The following is a 19,268-nucleotide window of genomic DNA, read 5'->3' on the forward strand; positions in this document are numbered from 1 at the left end:
ATAACTTCAGGTCTTTAACTTTAGGCAACTAAACTTATATAAAACTTAATATATTTTCTTCCTATAGAACCCTGTGATTACCCCTCTTCTATCTATATATTTATCCTCATCCTCTGTCTCCTCTATTAACTATCTATAGATAGTAGATATTATATAGTTGCACTCTTGTAGTCTAAGACTATAACTAGCCTAGTCTATATGTTATTAAGGTTTAGTCTTCTTTAGTACCTTCTTAGCCTGCCACCAGATAGCCTTAAGCCACTTATCATGCAAGCCGCCTAGGCAAAGGGCCTTAATAAATTCCCTTTCCCTCTAGCTTAGATTTACCCCTCTAAGTAATTTCCTTTCTAGCTTATAAAGCAGCTCTATCTTATAATTAAGAAAGCCTTTATTAATTAGCTAATAATAAGGCCATAAGAGCAGGAGGATCTTATAACTAAAGATTACTAATTTAATATAGCTAGTATTATCTTCTTTTCCCTAGTCTATTCTGATTTTTATTGCTATATTACGAAGCTTGCTGTAATTATCTTTCTTGATAGCTTGCTTGATTTTATAGGTTATATTATGACCTTTCGTCAGATAACACCCATCGGGATCAGGTGCCTGCAGGCTTCTTCTAAGCATTATAACAGTGAAGCTATGATGCTATTAGCGGTTGCGATTAGAAGTCGGATCAGATCGCTTACTGTGGAAGCGCGGTGGATAATTTAAGCGTGCTGCAGGGGTCGGCGAAAGAGTGGCCTTTAAAGTAGGTTACAGGAAGAAAATTAGGGCCAGCTAAAGAGCAAGTAAGGCTCTCTAGCTAGGTTATATGCAGCTAGGTTCAGGCTGCAATTAAGGCAGCTAACTATAATAATATTAACTTAATAAAGCTTTGCCTGCTAAGGGGTAAGAAATATTTAAATTATATTAGACTTTGGAGATGCTTAGATATAGCTTTTAAGGCTGACTTATAAACTTAAAAAAAAAAAATAATAGACTTAATAGATTAGCTAAATATTAGTATATTATTAATATAAATAAGAGAATATAATTATTATATTATTAGTAAGAAGGGTTAATAGCTAGGTTAGGAAACTTACTTATAAGTTTATATTTAATTACTTACTTAGTTAAGGTTTAATTAACCTTTAAGTAGAAGTATAATAAATAAACTAGGTATAGTATTCCCTTAGGTAGGATAAAGGAAGAAGGGTAACCTAACTGCTAAGAGGTAATTAATATTAATACTGCCTAGTTAAGGTAGTAATTATACTATTAAGGTAAATAAATATTATATAATTTTAGATTTTGAAATAATGGCCTACTATAGGGGTCTTATTAGTTAAGCCTTTATAAAAAAATTAAAAACCTTTATAGCCTTATATAAGGCTAATAGTAAGAAAAAAAAATAAGATAGGTAAATATTAATTAAATATAAAAAGTAAGGTATCTTATTTATATATATTAAAATACATTAGGTTATAATAAAAGGTTAAAGATTAATTAATTAAATAGATATCAATATATAGGTAGTAGCTAAATTAATAAGAAGTAATAATTTAGGAAATTTAATATACTTAAGTGAAAGGTATTATAAAAGATATAATAAGATTAAATATAATATAAAGACTTATTAGGTAGTAATTAAGGCATCTAGGGAAGAGTATAGTAAGTAGTTTTAATTAATGAAATAGTTTATTATATTTTTATATTAGTTTCTATCTAGAATGCTAAGAAAAGTATAATTCTTACTTATCTATAATACTTACTTATTATTTATATTAGTCTAAACTAGCCCTTTTTAAAATATATTAATACTACTACTCTATGTAAAACACAGATCTGGGTCAGTAACACAAGGCATTTAGATCAAGATGCAGAGTTTGCCATGTTTACGTACCGAAGATGCGGCCTCCGCCAAGCTGGCCATTGGTGAGCCTGTGTTCCAAAGCCGGTAAGGAGTGATCTCGTCAGTGGACACGGAGTACTATGGTATCTCATACTCCGATGACGAAGCATTTTAGACAAGCGATTTTCCCCAGGAAAATGGACCAGGGTAAGAGGCGCCCCACTCCTACAGCGACAACTACCCTAACATTTTATCCTGCAGGATGGCTACAGGTCGTTCTAGTCTCAAGCACAATGGGAGGGCGTGACTCTTCTCTGGTGGTCGATGTGGAACCGAGCTACAACTTGACAGTATGTACAGAGTATCAGAGTAAGATATTGGCGTGTATTGATAGGTGCCGTTTAAAGCATGCGGCGTCAATGTCAAGCAGGGAACGCCTCCAGGAGATCCGAGAGAATGAGTATCTCTGTAATTATGAACCATGAATGCTGTCAACGAGATTCAGATCTTCGGAGCATCGTCAAATATGGTATTGCGCCGACCACGGCTTTCCCAGTCTCCGGTGGCTTTTTCAGCTAATCGCCGTTGGCAACTTGCAGTAAAAAACGCCGCCGGACATTAAGACTGGGGCCAACGGAGATTGTGGCCACCGGACCCATTTCACACCGAGGGGGAAATGCCACCGGACCAAAACAAAAGCCACCGGAACTTGGAAACACGCCCCGCACTTGGAAGCTTGAGGTGCATTAGTCTAACTGGTTTCTTAATGTGGGTAGTGCCACCAAGGAAGTGTGTACTGTAAAATACTTCGAACACCCGTCAAGTTGCCAATTAACGGCTGAATATCCAGCCCGAAGGGTAATACCGTATACCTGCTATTAAACTCTCCTGGGGGAACCCCCTAGATCCCCCCTTCGACTGCGGCGGTAAAACCACTTCAAACCTGTAGGCAGGGAGTTGACTCATAGTCATAGGCGTCCCCCTACCGCTTCCTGACGGGCCCAATTAGCATTGGCGCGGTATTTATACTGAGCGCCACGCACCTGTAGAACCTCCACGTGTACGTGAACCCTAGCAATCAGCATCTCCTCAACCAGTGTTAGATCAGGTAGATTGTCGGGGAATTCCCAAAAGTCAAGATTATTCCCAGCGGGCTGCTTCCAATCTTGCTCTCTCATAATTCAATTTGTTTTAGCATGGTCACTTGGGAAACGTAAGCTTCACTAATATAGCTTCTTAAAACCAACGAGCCATCAGTCGGACCAATGCAGCTCTCCAAAGCCAAAGCGGAATGGCGAGCATATAGCAAAACCACAAAAGGCCTGCCATGGTGGCGAATTGGTTGACAGGTCCAGACTTCTGCATCCAGCTGACTGACGCGTATGAGACACCAAACCCAAGCGAGTTCTTAGTCACGTTCAAAAGGGTACCGATGTCTCCAGCCCGAGAAGGCACACTGTCAACGGCATACGTCAACAAGACGTTAGCGGATCCCGTCAAGCCGAAAGCTAGCATGGCCCAGCCGACGCAGACTTGAATCCAAGTGTGAGGATGCTGTAGCCCATAACCGAGTACAAGGCAACCTGCAGGGCTCACCAGTCCGCCGATGATTACGGCTGGTAATCGAACGGCTGGATCATGCACTTCTTGGGATTTCTTGACCTGTCTGTTGAACAACATGTCGGCCAAAGCCCCGCCAACGGGGAGCCCAATGAGAAGTCCCGTCAAAGGCGCGAGACTGAGCAGTCCAACATGCAAGGAGCTCCAGAGCAACGGAGGTGGTGCATATATCACAGCCACGACGACGGCGATGATCACAGTCCAGCCAATTGTCAAGCCGAAGATGAGGGTCGTGACCAGGACCTGCGGGAGAGTGATAAGTTGCAGTGGCTTGACAAATGTAAGCAAAGCCGTCTTCCAATCCATTGTGACATAATAAGCAGAAAAAGATCTCTTGATCCACTCGTCCCTGAGGTGTTGAGATAGAGAACCATCGTTGGGAGGGCTGAGCTCTTGTCCAGAGCCTGACGCAAACTCATTGGCGGTTGCCTCTGCCTTGGAATCTGCATCGCCATCTTCTACCATGGCTGGTCCGATCATTCCAATCGAGTCGTGTGTTGTTTCTGGAAGTATGAAGATGGACCCGAGAAGATTTATGGCAACAGCAATCGCTAAAATCCGCTGGTACCATCTCCAATCGCCTATGCCATGCGCAACAGCACCGGCAATGATGGGACCAAGAGCCGAGCCAGCCGCAAGAAAACCAACATAGACGACCATTGCCCTGGCCCATTGATGTTGTGGAAATGTTTCTGCGACAATGGTTGGCCCCAAGGCCTCAATCAACCCGCCTGCGAGACCTCCAAGGATCCTGGAGACCAGTAAGGACGTATATGATGGTGCTTCTCCAGACCATATGTTTGTAGCGAGAAATAAGACAAGTGAGAGCAATATCGTGTATCGCTTGCTGATGAGTGATGCCAATGGAAGAGCGAAGAGATTCTACAAGGCCAAAATTAGCTTACGCGCTTCATAAAAAGAAAAAGAACAAAAAGAAGGGAAAAGAGCAAGTCAGTAGAGTCAGTGAGTAAAGCAGACAGTAACACGCAAATTATAGTACGCCATCCAAATCAAGAACTTTTATACAGAAACTTACAGAGAGACCAAGAGTCAACAAGACGTATGTCGTGAGCTCGGATGCCTGCTGTTGGGTGCAATGCAAGTCCTTGATAATGAGCTCAAAAAGGGGTGACACCCCAGAAGCGTACATATTCCCCAATAGGTTATAGAAGCTGACATTGAGGAGGATGGCGACTCGCCAAGACAGCGGCCAGCTCTGATACAACGCAATTGTAGGTTAGTTTATGGACTGAGTAACCTTTGATACAGTAAGGCCCACATACCCAGGGAGAAGAAGACAACATTGTAAATCAATCGGCTAAAGTCAAATGGCAGAATTGCTTTTGCAGAAGATGGCAACTAGGTCGGACATTCGAAATTATAAGCTGGTCTTTAAATAACATAGCCTTCTTGCTTTTTGGTGGTACTCTGATATGCTATCCGCGCTGAAATTGTCTTTCTTAGTTGGTATTAGGGTTTCCCCATTGTTGAGGTGCCGGAGAAATCGACAGTGCCACTAGAGCTAGTTACCCCGGATTTATCAGCATTAGGCACCCCAATGATACACAATGCGGGGGAACAACAGGGACTGAATATTTTAGAACCTTCCAGGAGCGATCGAGATCCAAGTCCAGAGCAGCGTGATAAGGGCACGTGAACTACTAGGACATCCTTGCAATGCCTTGAAAACTTAATCATCCATTGAAAATAATTTAACAAGATTTGTTTTGGCTTAGTTTCTGATGCTTGGTCCCTGCTCCATGCTTGCGATCGTTTGTGTCAATGCAGCTCCCCTTCGTAGGGTACCGGAGCAAGATGTGGAAGATGCAGGTAAATGGCCATCCGAAGCCATCTTGTCATCGCAAAATCTGTGCCTCTGTTTTGAAACAGCTTCCTACATGCCGTTTCCCAACTCGACATGATCATCGTGTGGAAAAGTGGGATGCTAGACGATGGATGAGTGCCGACAGATTTAAGTTTAGAAGGATGGGAATGAGTGTATGAAATGACTACCGTAAGGAATATTCAATGGTGTCGAAAAATCAGCGGCGAGGAAAGAAACACAAATGGCCAAATATGCACGCAGCATTTACGAAACATTCTTACTTCCTTGCTAGACTGTTTGATGTGTATCCTCACAGATCGCAAGGCCTCAGATCAGTGGACGGTTGCTCCTTAAACTCGAACCCCTAACCGCTCTTGGTCACAGCGCAAGTAACTTAGTCTACAGTTCAAACCAATAGTGTTCTACCGCCTCCTGGTTCAAGATGCTCTGACCGCACGGCTCGCGTCATCCACCTCCGCCTTCTGCCCCAACCCCGCACGACTTATGCCGGGTTTTGATTACGTAGCACTAATTACATCTACCAGTTAGCCTGGTAACCGGAGTAACTATTAATGTAGATATTCCGGAGGCGTCTTGACTAACCAAGAGACTTCATCTTCGCTCGACACGATAGCGAACGAGTTCCCGAAAGGAGATAGCCTTTTTAGGATAGCGTGCAAGGGTCAAGGAAAAGTCTTATTGCACCACTATCTCACGAGACAATCCGGGACGCTGTCGAGCCAAAAGCCGCCCCCGCAGATCTGATGGGTGCGTGCTTCAATATTCCATCGAGGTAGCCCCGGTGAGTTTCACAACACCATCAACCCACCAGGGCCTGTCATATGACACTCATGCTGGCGTCAGTGGTGAATTTCTGTTGCCAGTAATGTTCATGCTGCTTGTTCAACGAGTCGGTGCACTTGCGACCCTCGAATGTACGTTTCAGTCTGGGAAGTGGAGGGGCTGCCGGTTCTCTTAGAATATGCTGTATGACATTGGCAAAAGTGGGGTCAATGTCCTTCTGACATTGCGCATATGCAGAGCGATTCTGGCAATAGAACGGGCATGCGAGCCTGAAGCCTGCTTGCGTCTTCGAGTCTTTACCACCTGGCGGGTCGTCTCTAGGTTTCTTCTTGCAACAACTGTCGTCGCGCTCCTTGCCTTTCATTTTGTTGGGCCATGATCCCTGGAAAGGGTGCGAATCGTTTCCGCCTTGAGAGGTTGATACCTAACCCCCGTTGCACCGAGACTGGCCTCGAGGATCTTCGCCCGAGATTCCGCCAGCGAAGGCGTGCGCAACCTCGACGGCATGGTTAAAATCGTCCATCGGGCCGGTCCTCTCGCATTGTCTGTCGAGCCTCTTTCCAAGGCTGTTCAATATAGTAGCTCGATTAGGGTGGTCTTGAGGTGTGGCCTTTACTGCCGTGCCTGTAACCTCGACAGTATGGTTGACTTTATGTCTTCAATGGCGGGTATCAGTAGAATTTCAGGATCCAGGGCAAGGCTCAAGAATGGAGAGTAAACTCCGCGAGGTACAAAGATTTTTGAAAAGAAAACGAGAATATGGCCATTGCTCATACGATAAAGCTTTTGGGCAGAGTTGGGCAGCCGGAAAGTAGGACAGGGATGCGTGTGCAGCCGGCGAAGCCAACCCTCCTCGACCACGACGCAACGCAAAGAGAGGTTTCAGAGTATAAATGAGAAAATGCGGCAACCTCTCCTTTCATCTGGGAGGTAAGACAGCATTAGACGGTCAGGAATGGAAGCCAGACATAGACACGGTGCAGGCCACGATCAGGTTTGCAATTGCTATAGATCACTTAGAACAGAGATAATGTGAATACCACTAACCTAGTAATATTTTATTAACACTAACTGATAAGCCCTAGAGCCCTTAAATAGTTAACAGTAAGTATTACTTTAGCCGCCGAAGATAGGAAATTAAACACTTGAGGAATTAGGCTTTGGGTTGGCTTATTATATACTAATATCTATAAGGGTAAGGGAGAAGAATAATAGCTAGACTGGAAAGAATAAGGCAGGATTTTTATGGGCTTAGTGAGGGCAAGGCAAAAATTAGAGAGATGTATATAATCTTAGCTTTAGAGCCCTTTAGGCGCTGGCCTACTAGGCATAATAGACTTATATATATATATATAAGGGAATCCTAATATAGAGTCTGCTAAATAGTGCTTAGTATAAATGGCCTCTTATGGCTAGATTCTAGCTATTTAGTCTAGGATGTTATTTATATTAAAGATAAAAAAAAAAAAAAAAGAAGTTCTTAAATGCCCCTGGCTGTGGAATGATTTCCTGTCTCTAGTATATATAAACTTAGTATACTATTAAACCGGAGGTATTATGCAATTAAGAGGGATTATATAATCCTGCAAGGGGTTTAGCTTAAATAAACCTCGGAATTACTATAGGCTGCTTATATAATAAGTTAGAGTCTTAAATAGGATTAGCCTAAGGTAATATCTCTAAGAAGAGGGGTAATAAATTATAAAACATAGAATAATAATAGATAATCTAAGTTTAGGTTTAATAAAATAGGTTTAAAATCTAGCTTTTGAAGCCGGAGTCTGGTCTCTGATTTCTTATACTTTAGTATATACAGAGAAAAAAGCAGTCCTTGTCGACATGCCTATTACAATCCGGCAGACATAAGAGCTCAATACGTGGATTAAGAGGATTACCCCTGGCTATATACTAGCTTATATCTATATAACCCATAGTTATAGAGATTATTTCTTTAGCATAGGGTTAGGATAGGGTTAGTATCAACTATTTAAGATTAGTAATACAAGTAGGGCCAGGGTTAGTAAAATAGTAAGTATCTTAGTGAAATTTAAGTATTAATTAGAAAATAGTAATTAAAATATTTAGAAAATTAATAATAATAAATAAGGATATAAAAAATAGATAGAAATATAATATAAGGTATAATTAAATAAGAAATTAGTACTATATAGATTTTAATATTTATTTATAACTTCTATCTTATTTTATATATTAAATTCTATAATTAATATAGGCTTATTAAAATACTACTTATAAAATAATATTATACCCTAGTTAGTGGCTTATAGCAGTAATTAATAATATTTTATTTAAATATATATAATTTTATCTTTACTATCCTAAAGCTAATAAGATAAAAAATAAATATATATACTAAACTTACTTTAATATATTAACCTAGGAGGAGATATAAAAGTATATAAAGGTTAGGGTTAAGACATAATTATTTTTTATTATAATTATATTAGTATTTTATATCCCTAAGGATTTCTTATATAATTATATTTTATATATAATATAATTAATTCTCTATTAGTTAATTATAATATAATACATATTAGTAAGTACTAGGCTCTTAGTATTATAATAGGTAGTTATTAAATTATTTAAAGAGGAATTTAATATATAAAGATTAGCCTTTTTAAGTTATAATTTAAAAAGGCTAGCTTTTTTACTTACTTATTTATTATTAATAGTTAGTATTATATAAAATACTTTATCCTTATATTATATGCCTTATAATCTTATTTTATTATCCCCTTATAAGAATAACTAATTATAAGAAATAATATATATAATAATAATCTTATTAGTAAATTATAAAAATAAACTTTATTCTTATAAATATAAATATTATAGGCAGATATATAAATAAGTACTTTATAAGGAGTATAATTATTAACTTTATAAATAACTATTATATATATATTATTATAATTTATTATATACTTTTAATATAAGAAAGGGCAGATAAGGCTACCTATAAATAAGATTAATTAAGATAATATTATTTAATAGCCTATTAAAATAATATTATAAATCTAAAGAATTCTTATCTTTATATTATAAGTAATAACCTATTAAATCTTCTAGGAAACCTACCTATAAAAATAACTTAAAAAAAAGCTTTATTTTTTATATTTATTTTCTTTTTTAATCTTATTAATAATTTAATAATTTAATATTAAAAGGAAAATAATAAATAATATAATAAAATTACTTTATATTATTATATTCTCTAAAGAAGTTAAATCTTATATCTTATTTAGTTAGTTATAATAATATATAACTTAATAACCTAAGTAAATAAAATAACCCTATAATTAAATATCCCTCGTTTAAACCACTACTTCTTTACTAATTTTACTAAATTTATTCTTATATATAAAGTTAATTAGTTATATACTATATTATATATATTTAATTAATAAAGTTATAACTTTAGGTTAATTTAACTTTTACTAACTAACTTCTATAAAAGTTAACCTAATTCCTTTAATTCTAACTTTAATAGAATTTCTATAAAACCCTGCCTTTACCTTATATTTATCTTAAAATACTATTTATAGACTCCCTTTACTTCTATATAAGAGGGAGAATATAAAGTACCTATTTAGCCTTAATAATTACATTCTTAAGCCACTCTTTATACCAGGCTAATAGGCCTATAAATATAATAAGGAAAGCTACCTCTTCTACCTTAAGAGACTAGCCTTATTATAAGGCTTCTTCTAGCTTCTTTAATCTAAACAACTGTTTAATTAGCCAGGTTAGAGATATTATATTACCTAGGTAATTTAAATTTATATAACTAATTAAGCTAATTAGGCTATATTTAAAAATAACTATTTTAACTAGGCTTAATCTGCCCCTTAAAGAGAAGTTTATCTTAATAGCTTTAGCTATTTTATATAATATATAGTAATTATTACCCTTAGTTTACTTTAATATTAATCTAATTATATTAATAAGATTATAATTAGTTATATAATAGACTTAATTAGGCTATAAGCTATTATATATAGGTATTATATTAGTAGCTATAATTGATATTAGTAAGTATAATTAGAAGTTAATTTAAGTAATATATTTATAAGTTTATACTTAATTTCTTACTTAGTTAAGGTTTAATTAACCTTTAAGAGGAAGTATAATAAATAGGCTAGGTATAATATTCCTTTAGGTAAGATAAAGGAAAAAGGGTAACCTAACTGCTAAGAGTAGGCCTATAGCTAGTATTAATACTGCCTAGTTAAGATAGTAATTATACTATTAAGGTAAATAAACCTTATATAGTTATTATATAACTCTAAGAATTACTAGTATTTTTAGGGTAACTATTATAACTAAATCTTAGTAGTTATAAATAGAATCTCTTAGTTTATAGTAATTATAAATAATTAGGAAAAAATATAGGGTATATATAATATAACTGCTAGGTTTATAATAACCTTATTCCCTTTTATACTTAAATTATATCTTAGTTAACTTTACTTTACTTATATTTACAGGGTATAATGTCTCTATGTCCACGGCTTATCTGTCTTAAAATGGTATTCTCACTCCTTATAGGTTATTTTATATTAGCATTACCTATAATAATAACTACTATCTAAGTAATCTCCTCTATAAAGGTTAGATACACCTATGTATTTATAACTAAAAGCCGCAATGGGTGCATTACATGGTATGTTTAACTATTTTGATTATTTTAACTTAAAAACTAATATGAGATTTGCCACTTTGCAGTAAGTAAGAACCCTATAACCCTTTCTCAGTCAAATACTTATTAGGACAGAATCCGGCACCTTGAATACAACGAGGCGAAACCAACATATAAACGTTGCTCGAAGGACAAAATGAAGTGCAATGGTTATCTGCCCCCTAAGCCTCCCAAGCCACCTCGACGAAGAGTCAAGCCCAAGGCAGCACCAGCTAAGCTGGCCGTGGTACCTTTAGGGTACCCTATCCACAATGTCCCTTTATTAATAAGCAAGGTGTGCCTATACTTCTAGCATTTGTTATAATTTATTGACCCCTAATTCTCACTCTCTGCTGCATCTACCAGCTTTTGGATCAGATATGCCCTTCCTATGGGATATAACCATAAGTCCATTCGATACAGCGTGGTTATAATCGGTGCCTCACATCGCCTGTTGTTGGCTTAGGCAATTGGTTACCTGAACATCGATGAAATACAGAGCTTTATAATTTAGCAATACAACAAGACAATTTTATCTATCATACCAAGCATAACAGCCAGTTCAACAGAGAAACTGCGTATTATTATAATCTGCTGTCTGCTATTCATCTCTTTCGAAGGTCTCACTAGCCTATATGACGAAGTTTTGAAACACCTTAAGGCCGGATCTGCATTTTTTCACTTCTGATTACTCTTATTGACTATTGAAGATTGCCTAATAAGTGAGAAACTGATAGAAATATTCTATCGGCTTAAAGTTGAGTTATCTAACTTTATGCCACCGATTTCAGATACTTTAGGGATAACTTAATAGTATTACAAAAACGCAATCTAAGATTCATAATTAGTCACCCTATTTAATAGTCTTGATAAGGCGTATCTCGTATTATAATAGTTAGATGTTCTTTATAATAAGAAGCCCTGGTATTATAAATGCAGTGATAAGGATGATAAAGATAGTCTTATGGCCAAGGCAAGTGAGAGTCTGCAGAAGTCTCTGAGTGGACTGCACGGCTTGATGCATTTTGCCAGCTTAGAACAGGGGCTTGACAGCAAGGGAGGAACAGCAGTATGATAACATATGCCTGCGCCAGAAGTATTTGCAAATGGTGATCGACTCATACGCCAGGAAGGATGATGAATCAGTCCCGACTTCTAAGGTGTTCGGGCCCTCCCTCGTAGCAGCCCTAAAAGTAGCATCACCGATTATCGCCTTGCAATAGCCAACATACTTACCAGATAGAGACCTGATTTCCGGTTTAACTTTCATCGCATCTGCTACCAAAGACGAGGAGATCGAGGTGCAGGCACTTGATCTACTGTGGAGATTGAATCGTCGCGAAGGGCTCCTGGATAGTCGCGATGTTGTCCAGATGCATGAGCTCTCGAGGTCCCTTTCACAACTCAGGGGGCGCCGACGGTTGATAAACATTGGGAGCCCAAGGCGGCGGCTGGAACACCCTCGATTATTGAGAAATTGAGAAAATACTTGGGATGATGAAGCTAGTAGGGGACATCTTCGATATGTAAGATTGAGAAAGTTGTACTTAATTGCAACTCGAGAAGTTGGTCTTTACAACTCTATAGGCTAATGAACCGACCAAGGCTCTGAAACGCTCTTGGCATTATCCATTAAAGTGTTGTGACACGTCGATCCACTCAAGACATCAGAAATGGCCTGGTGAGTAAAAAAGGCAATACTCAGTCATGAAACAGGGGAATGACCTGAGTCCAGGTTATTGGAGTAGTCGATATGCTTGAACACGATAAATCCCCATCCTGGTTGATCAGAGGGGTATAGATTGGCATGTTATTTCCCCAGAGCCCTAACAAGAGGCTCCTTGGATGTACGTCCAGTCATTGACTTGTGAAGGTTACTGATCACGACTTCCTAGACATCTCGCCGTTCAATGTTGGGCCTCGGCTTGAATGATGGTATTCTAACCTCAATCTCGTTGAATATCCCATGATGTAATGTGGACTGCTGTTGGATGACTGAGGTAAATAGAGATTCAGGTTAATTATGACTTATTTGTCGTAAGACAGCATCAGCGAAGGAATAGTGCTTCTTGTCACAAGTCTGCCTGATCAAGTGCAGAGCAAAGGCAAGATACAGGAAGCGGCATGTGGGGCTTGCAAAGTCTGAAACAGGGATTGCGTACTTGAACTCAAATACATATCTATAATAATAAATAAATAAAAGAGATTATTCCAGCTTCTGAATATCGTGTATGCACAAGAGACTCTTGCGAAGGAGTGAAGAATAACATCTCAAACGAAGTGCATCATCAATCGACAATAGCCTCTGGCATTCCGATTAGATAGAAAAAGCAGCAGCTGCACCAACAACAACAACCTTGACAACATCATAGGTGACAGGACCCGCAGCATTTGTAGAAGTGGACGCACTCTCGGCGGAGACAGTAGCAGAAGCGACAACTGCATCTAGGACCTTGGAGGCAGAAGCGATTACGGCCGTTCCAGGGTCCTCAGCTACCAAGTCGCACATGTCTCGGACAATATCGGTAGAGCCTTTTTAAGAAGGTCAGTATCAGATTTGAAACACATGGCTACGTGTAGTAGACAAACTTACCAGTAGCGTCCTCAAAACCACACTGTGCTCCGACAATACATAAACCAACCTTGCTTATCAAAGAGGCCTTATGTTTGCAAAGACACACAATGTCACCTGCATCACATCCGATGCTTTCGTGAACGACTCCAAGGCATCCAGAAACGCAGGATGGGACCTGGGATGCCAAGGCAGGTAGAGATGTTTGAGTTGGCGAAGAGACGGTTGTTATGGCTTGAGCGGCAATGGCCACAATGGAGGTGAAAAGGATGGACTTGGCGAAGGAAAGCATTCTCGTCAAGGTTTGTAAAGTATAGAAAGGTCGAGTTTTGCAAAAGTATGGTAAGGAAAGTCTTGATGAGTTGTTGTAGTAGATAAGCTGAAGAACTCTTGATACGTAAGTAGTGTAATATAGAACACAGGTTAGTATTTATATCTAGCGATCTCTAAACACGGATTAACTGAAACCCCCTTGGATCTGGTTCGAGTCAAACGTTCGGAATACTATACTCGAGAGTTGAGAAGTGTGACCAATTGAATACTATGTGCTTTGCTCAACATCCATGCTAACTCTGGCATGCCGAGGCAGTGGAGTCTGAACGGTCTCTATGCATCATTTGATTGGCTTTTACGTATTTAACTTACAATCGGGTCCCCCGGTTGACACAATACTAGCGACGGATCTGAGGAACGGGCCAAGACACAGCCTTCTTGGCTAATTTCATCAGGTGGAAAAGTGTTAAGCTGGTTCTTGTCAAGGCGTTTTTCTGAAATTTGTCGCTTTATCCCTCTCATCTTGTAAATTGCATAAACGTAATGTGGATATTTGCCACTTGCTCAAATGTTTATATTATTACATGCAATATTAATCAAAGTGACTCAAAGTGACTTGAGTTTCTTTTTTTTTGGGTTAGTTGAAATCTGAAAATAAATATCTGGACTTGTCTATCGCTGATTAATTCGTGTTCAAGGAGAGGCTTTCAAGGGAGGCGTGGCATAAGATAACATTTAGCCGTCAGATTAACGTCAGCCTGGACTTGGGATTCCTTGGCAAAAAGACGCATCTTCGCTGCCTTTGTGGGTTCTATTTGTGAGATATCATATAACTGATACAAGGCTACGCTGAACATTGATTCTTGGACCACCAGCCACGGTAGTTAGGATCAAACTTCCAATCCGCACAATTGCTGCTCATCGTGCCACCTTTCTTATACCTCACGTCGCTCGTATCACACTCGTCAATCATGCGTCTCAAGATCCGGCCACACTCTGACTTGAGCCCTTTGCCGCCGACCGTGAACCGACACCAGTTCTTAACAGTAACGCTCATAAGAACATCGACAACACACCCGAAACCATCTCCTGTGCAGACCACCCCGTGTTGACACTCTAGGGTACGCTCGGTTTCGGGTTTGGTCGCATCTAACACCTGACCTTCATATCTATCGCAGAAATACTCGAGCGCTTCGATGGCTAAAGCTCGGTGGATCCAAGCACCGCCGATGCCATAGCATTTCACCTCCTCCGTCTTGGGGTTCGGAGAAGGCGGCTTCGGGTCTGGTTTCGGGGAGGGCTTGGGTGGCGTGGGCTTGGGCTTGACGCTCGTGGTGGTGGCTGGGTCTCTCCAGGTTGGAAGCGGGAGACCGAACTCAATCGCACACTGTCGCTCGTTGTCTTCATGCTCCTTGTTTTCGGGGGTGGTACCTGGCGTCGGTATCTTGGTAGGCTTGGCCGGCTTCCCTGTAGGCTTCGGGATGGTCGGGTTTGGTGGTACTGGCCGTTTCGGGGGTTTTGGATTGCGAGGGTCTGCGAAGTCTCCACCACCGTCTGGGCAGTTGAGAAGACAGGGATGAGAGCAGAAGACGCGACACGTCTTGTCGCAGTTCTTCTTGCATATAGGACCAGGCTTTCCTGGTCGCCAGGTCACAACTGGGAATGGCGGTATAACTTCGTCATCATCATCATCGTCGTCGCCGGGTGTATTTGACGGTCTAGTCGTTGGTGGTGTGTAAGTCCAAGGGTATGGTGGGGGAGTGATGGTCCTGGTGCCCGGAGGCTGGGTCACACTGTCCTTGGTAGTCTCAGGAAGTCTGTTCGTGATAATAAAAGTTGGAACCTTGATGCTTGGAGTGATATCGAATGTTGACCAGATGGTGGTAAGCTTAGTCCGATCCTCCCGGATCGTTATGTGCCAGACGTCGACGGTGGTGACAGTGACAACAGGAGGCGACAGTGTCGTTTTCTGAACAGTGCTGTGCCAACCATCCTTGCCGCTCCAAGCGACATCCAGCGAGGTCTCGTAGGGCGGGAGTGTCAGTGTCACGGGCTTCTTAAGGGACGACGGCGGTAAGACCATAGTGCAAGGCGGATGGCACTTCACCTCGGGCTGATCCTCTTCCCAGATCTCCGGGTCGATGTAGATAACACCCGAGCCATCGCCTTGACCACCACCGGGATCCTCTGAGCCTCCGTCGCTTTGATCGTCCGGCGTATCTCCGCTTCCAGAACCTGAAAACATATCGACGCTCCACACCATTGTACCGCCGAAACAGCGGCTACTTGCCCACTTCTTCTTCATATAAATGGTGTCTTCGTTATCGTATCCGATCCACTGGTTGCCAAACTTGAGCTCCATCATCATGTCTTTGGGGAGAAGCTTTGGACTAATGCCAGGCTCATCCTTGACCATCCTCCCAATCTCCTCGAGGGACATGACACCGCCAAAGTTGGTGCAGGGAGCCGGTCGACTGGTGCCCGACCATTTGCACCCGACACCATTGCAGTTCGAATCAGCGACGGTATAGCCACGAGCATAGTAAGCAAGACCCATGTTGACCTTTGCAGGGTCGACGCCGGCGTAGTATAGTGGCAGTGACCAGTTTGCAATCTCGGGGATGTTTGTGTGGCCCAGGATGACGCGTCCAACCTGCTTGACATCCTCATCCCACGGCCCATGAAGATCATATGTCATGATTCCCATGTAGTCAACGTATTGCTCTATCTCCTTCGGCTTGAACCATCGTAAGTACCAGTAGCTCGTGGGGATAGCGATACTGATTCCATACTTGGACCCGAATGCGGCGCGCATGTCCTTGAGGAGTGACACATAGTTGTCTGTATCCTCCTTGCGGCCACCTCGATCAGGGGCTCCCGGGATTTGGTGATCTAGTTAGCAGGTGGCTCATGAGTCGATTGACAGAAAAATAGTATAACTTACTACTCCCAGTCAAGATCCACGCCCTGAAAGCCATGTTCATCGAGGAAACTGGTTAAAGACTTGATAAACCGTGCCCTACGCGCAGGGCTGGCAGACAAGTCACTAAAGGTAGTCCTCGTTGGTCCAGGGTCGTTGAAAGTCCAGCCTCCGATGGCTATCCAAGTCTCGAGTCCCTTCTTCTTTAGACCCGTGAGCTCCTTGTAGAGCTTCACGTCATCTTCGTGCCATGGCTTGACAGCAAACGTGTCTGGATCGATAGTAGCAAACGCGCCGTACAAGTGGGTGAAGCCTTCAGTGCGGATTTGCTTGGGCGTGATGCGGTTGCACTGCCGTTCGCGCATATTGGCAAACTGGTAGTAGCCAATGCTCCTCGCGAAGGCTGAGCATCCGCCGCAAGATGGCGGCTCGATCTTGGTGCAACTCCCAAAGCCCTTCTGGCAAGAATTGTCTGCGTTGCCAGCTCGACAGAAGTCGTCCTCAACGCCACAGTAGCCATAAGCACTGCAGCATACGTTGAGTGGACACTTGACCTTGCCGCCGAGACTGTCTTTACCGCAAGCGGCCGTGGCATCGCAGTTGGAAACGCAGACCTTGGAGCCGCAGACTTCTTCTCCGTAGCCGCATTGTCCCTTCCTGTTGCAGCAGCTGCCATCAGGACAGGGTGTCACAAAGTCGCACTGCCGCTTCGATTGGCGACGGTGCATCCATCCAGACGTGTCTGCTGCCCTCGGAGTCAGTGCCTTGCTGTCTTCGATTTCTACAATAGAGCTTTCGTTCCCGTCACTCGCCTTGACAGCGCGCACGATATACGGTTCTTCAGCCGGCTTGTCTTCCTTCTGTTCTTCCACAAAATCTTGAGCAATTTCAAGAATCGGCAATGGTGGACCCTCGGGCAGATCCTCGTATGCTTGACGAGCCGGGTTGGTGCTGTTCCCTGAAGCATTCAGCCAGTCGGCGCTGAGTCCCACGGTACCGTTGTCGTTATCACGGCTCTGCATCTGTCCCATCGACCGCTTCAGGTTACCTTGCTCAAGGTCCACTGCCGAGCCGTTGCCCACAAGATGGCGATCCCATGACCTGCGCAGAATCTTGTACTATAAAATCGAATCATCAGCCATTTCCCATAACTATATCACACAACGGTTTCATCCTTACCTCATCTTTGAACACGGGCTCGTGTCTCACTTCCACCGTGCCGTTGTTGTAAAACGAATGAATAATTCGGACGATACTCTCCTCAATATCACGTCCCTCGATTGAACGTTTTTGATATCCGGAAAACCATTCACTAGCGTCGTCATACCACTCGACAGACACAGCGGCAAGCTCTGTGTCCGGCTGAAATTGCGTTTTGAAATGATATCTCCAGATGCCCTTGGTGGTTGCTTTCGTGGCCGGCGGCGCAGGTTTATGTAGTACGGCTTCTCTCAAAGCAGACAAAGCATTACTCTGGAAGTCCTGCTCAGATGAGACAAAGACCGTGCCAGGAATCAAGCCTGTTAACGAACCACATGCTGCGTTCTGTGGGGTACAGTATGTTCTCGCTCCGGCACCTCCTTCAACAGAACTGCAGAGGCGAATGTTTCAGTTTCAGACTCATGGTATGGGTTTTGGTAGGGGGTCTCATACGTGGCGAAGGGAAACTCATCGCAAGTCCACATCATACCGGAAAACTGGCCTGCTGCATTGGCGATTCTGTTGTAGCCTGCGTCGCCCATGACGAGATTATTCGGATTCCATCTGGCAGCCGGAAAAGAGCCGTCTCCCATCATAGCTCCAGCAGGGACAGTGCTATTGATGATTAATGAAACTTATTCTCACTCGTGGCTTGAAGAAGGACTTACTCTGGCTGATTGGACTCTGGACAGTTGTGGTGGTTTTTCCAGTTTTTGGCACAAGCCTTGCCTCTTCGCCCACCACTGTTATCGTCCCTATCAAAATGCAACTGCAGATGTGACCTGGCGCCCAGGATAGTATGATGGCTTGTGACAACTCCGGCAGGTGCTGCATGAACGGTGGTTGCTAGAGGGTATTGTTGGTGAACATTTTCGCATGATGCTGGCACCTTGGCGCAATTGTATGCCAAGGTGGGTATTCCATGTTGATTCTGCGAAACTGTAGTCCCTTGATAGACGGAGACACCGTTGACGACGGATACTTGTGCTTGAACCAATGATAGTGAAAGCGACAACAGCAAGCCTGGGCTAGCAAAGAGAAGAAATATTTTGATCTCTATTCCGAGACCATAATCAACAGTGTAAGCTGATCAAAAAGGTCGTGAGACAATATTGCATGGCTTAAGACGGGACATGTCTCTCTTATTTTCTACTTATCAATCATGCTCCTATCATACGACGGCTAAGGAACGTAGTTTTCAAAAAAGTGACTTCAGTCTCAAGGTGAGTTCCTCCCTCGATTGTGCCATGGAGCTTGCAACACACCTGGCCGGTTTTTTTCTCGTCGCCCAATACGCGACTTGTTTATCTGTCACGGGAAGCCTTGACCTTTCACACTTTTTGCACCGTTCTGTTAACACCCACCTACCGGATGATAAAGCAGTGAATTGTCGCCAGAAGTTCAAGACCGACGTTTGGACGGGATGCGACGATGTCCTTTCCCAATTCCAACTGACGCTGAAAGAATTCATGTTTGCGAACCCCACCATCGGGGATGCATGTGATGGTTTCGTGCCTG

General features: G+C 41.8%; 4 protein-coding genes across 4 annotated transcripts; 1 reads left to right on the forward strand and 3 right to left on the reverse strand.

Moving 5' to 3' along the window:
- Positions 1-3,070: 3,070 nt before the first annotated feature.
- FOBCDRAFT_268332 (major facilitator superfamily domain-containing protein) lies at positions 3,071-4,758 on the reverse strand (the record flags this gene model as incomplete). The annotated part of the gene is made up of 3 exons (XM_054703080.1): positions 3,071-4,336; positions 4,491-4,670; positions 4,738-4,758. The coding sequence occupies 3 exons, from the start codon at positions 4,756-4,758 to the stop codon at positions 3,071-3,073; spliced, it is 1,467 nt and encodes a 488-aa protein (XP_054559055.1).
- Positions 4,759-12,008: 7,250 nt separating this feature from the next.
- Positions 12,009-12,182, forward strand: FOBCDRAFT_94205 (uncharacterized protein; the record flags this gene model as incomplete). Its single annotated transcript, XM_059612271.1, has 1 exon — positions 12,009-12,182. A coding segment is annotated over one exon (174 nt), but the record flags the coding sequence as incomplete, so codon positions are not given.
- A 920-nt stretch (positions 12,183-13,102) lies between these two features.
- FOBCDRAFT_196011 (uncharacterized protein) lies at positions 13,103-13,649 on the reverse strand (the record flags this gene model as incomplete). The annotated part of the gene is made up of 2 exons (XM_031195018.2): positions 13,103-13,317; positions 13,379-13,649. The coding sequence occupies 2 exons, from the start codon at positions 13,647-13,649 to the stop codon at positions 13,103-13,105; spliced, it is 486 nt and encodes a 161-aa protein (XP_031029756.2).
- An 825-nt stretch (positions 13,650-14,474) lies between these two features.
- FOBCDRAFT_236188 (uncharacterized protein) lies at positions 14,475-19,221 on the reverse strand (the record flags this gene model as incomplete). Its single annotated transcript, XM_059610057.1, has 12 exons — positions 14,475-14,791; positions 14,855-15,518; positions 15,738-15,968; positions 16,044-16,193; positions 16,284-16,522; positions 16,575-16,597; positions 16,851-17,251; positions 17,336-17,651; positions 18,013-18,032; positions 18,083-18,365; positions 18,419-18,681; positions 19,207-19,221. The coding sequence occupies 12 exons, from the start codon at positions 19,219-19,221 to the stop codon at positions 14,475-14,477; spliced, it is 2,922 nt and encodes a 973-aa protein (XP_059463994.1).
- Between the last annotated feature and the right edge of the window lie 47 nt (positions 19,222-19,268).

Source organism: Fusarium oxysporum, chromosome I (assembly GCF_013085055.1).
Source record: "Fusarium oxysporum Fo47 chromosome I, complete sequence".
NCBI classification, from domain to species: Eukaryota; Fungi; Ascomycota; class Sordariomycetes; order Hypocreales; family Nectriaceae; genus Fusarium; species Fusarium oxysporum.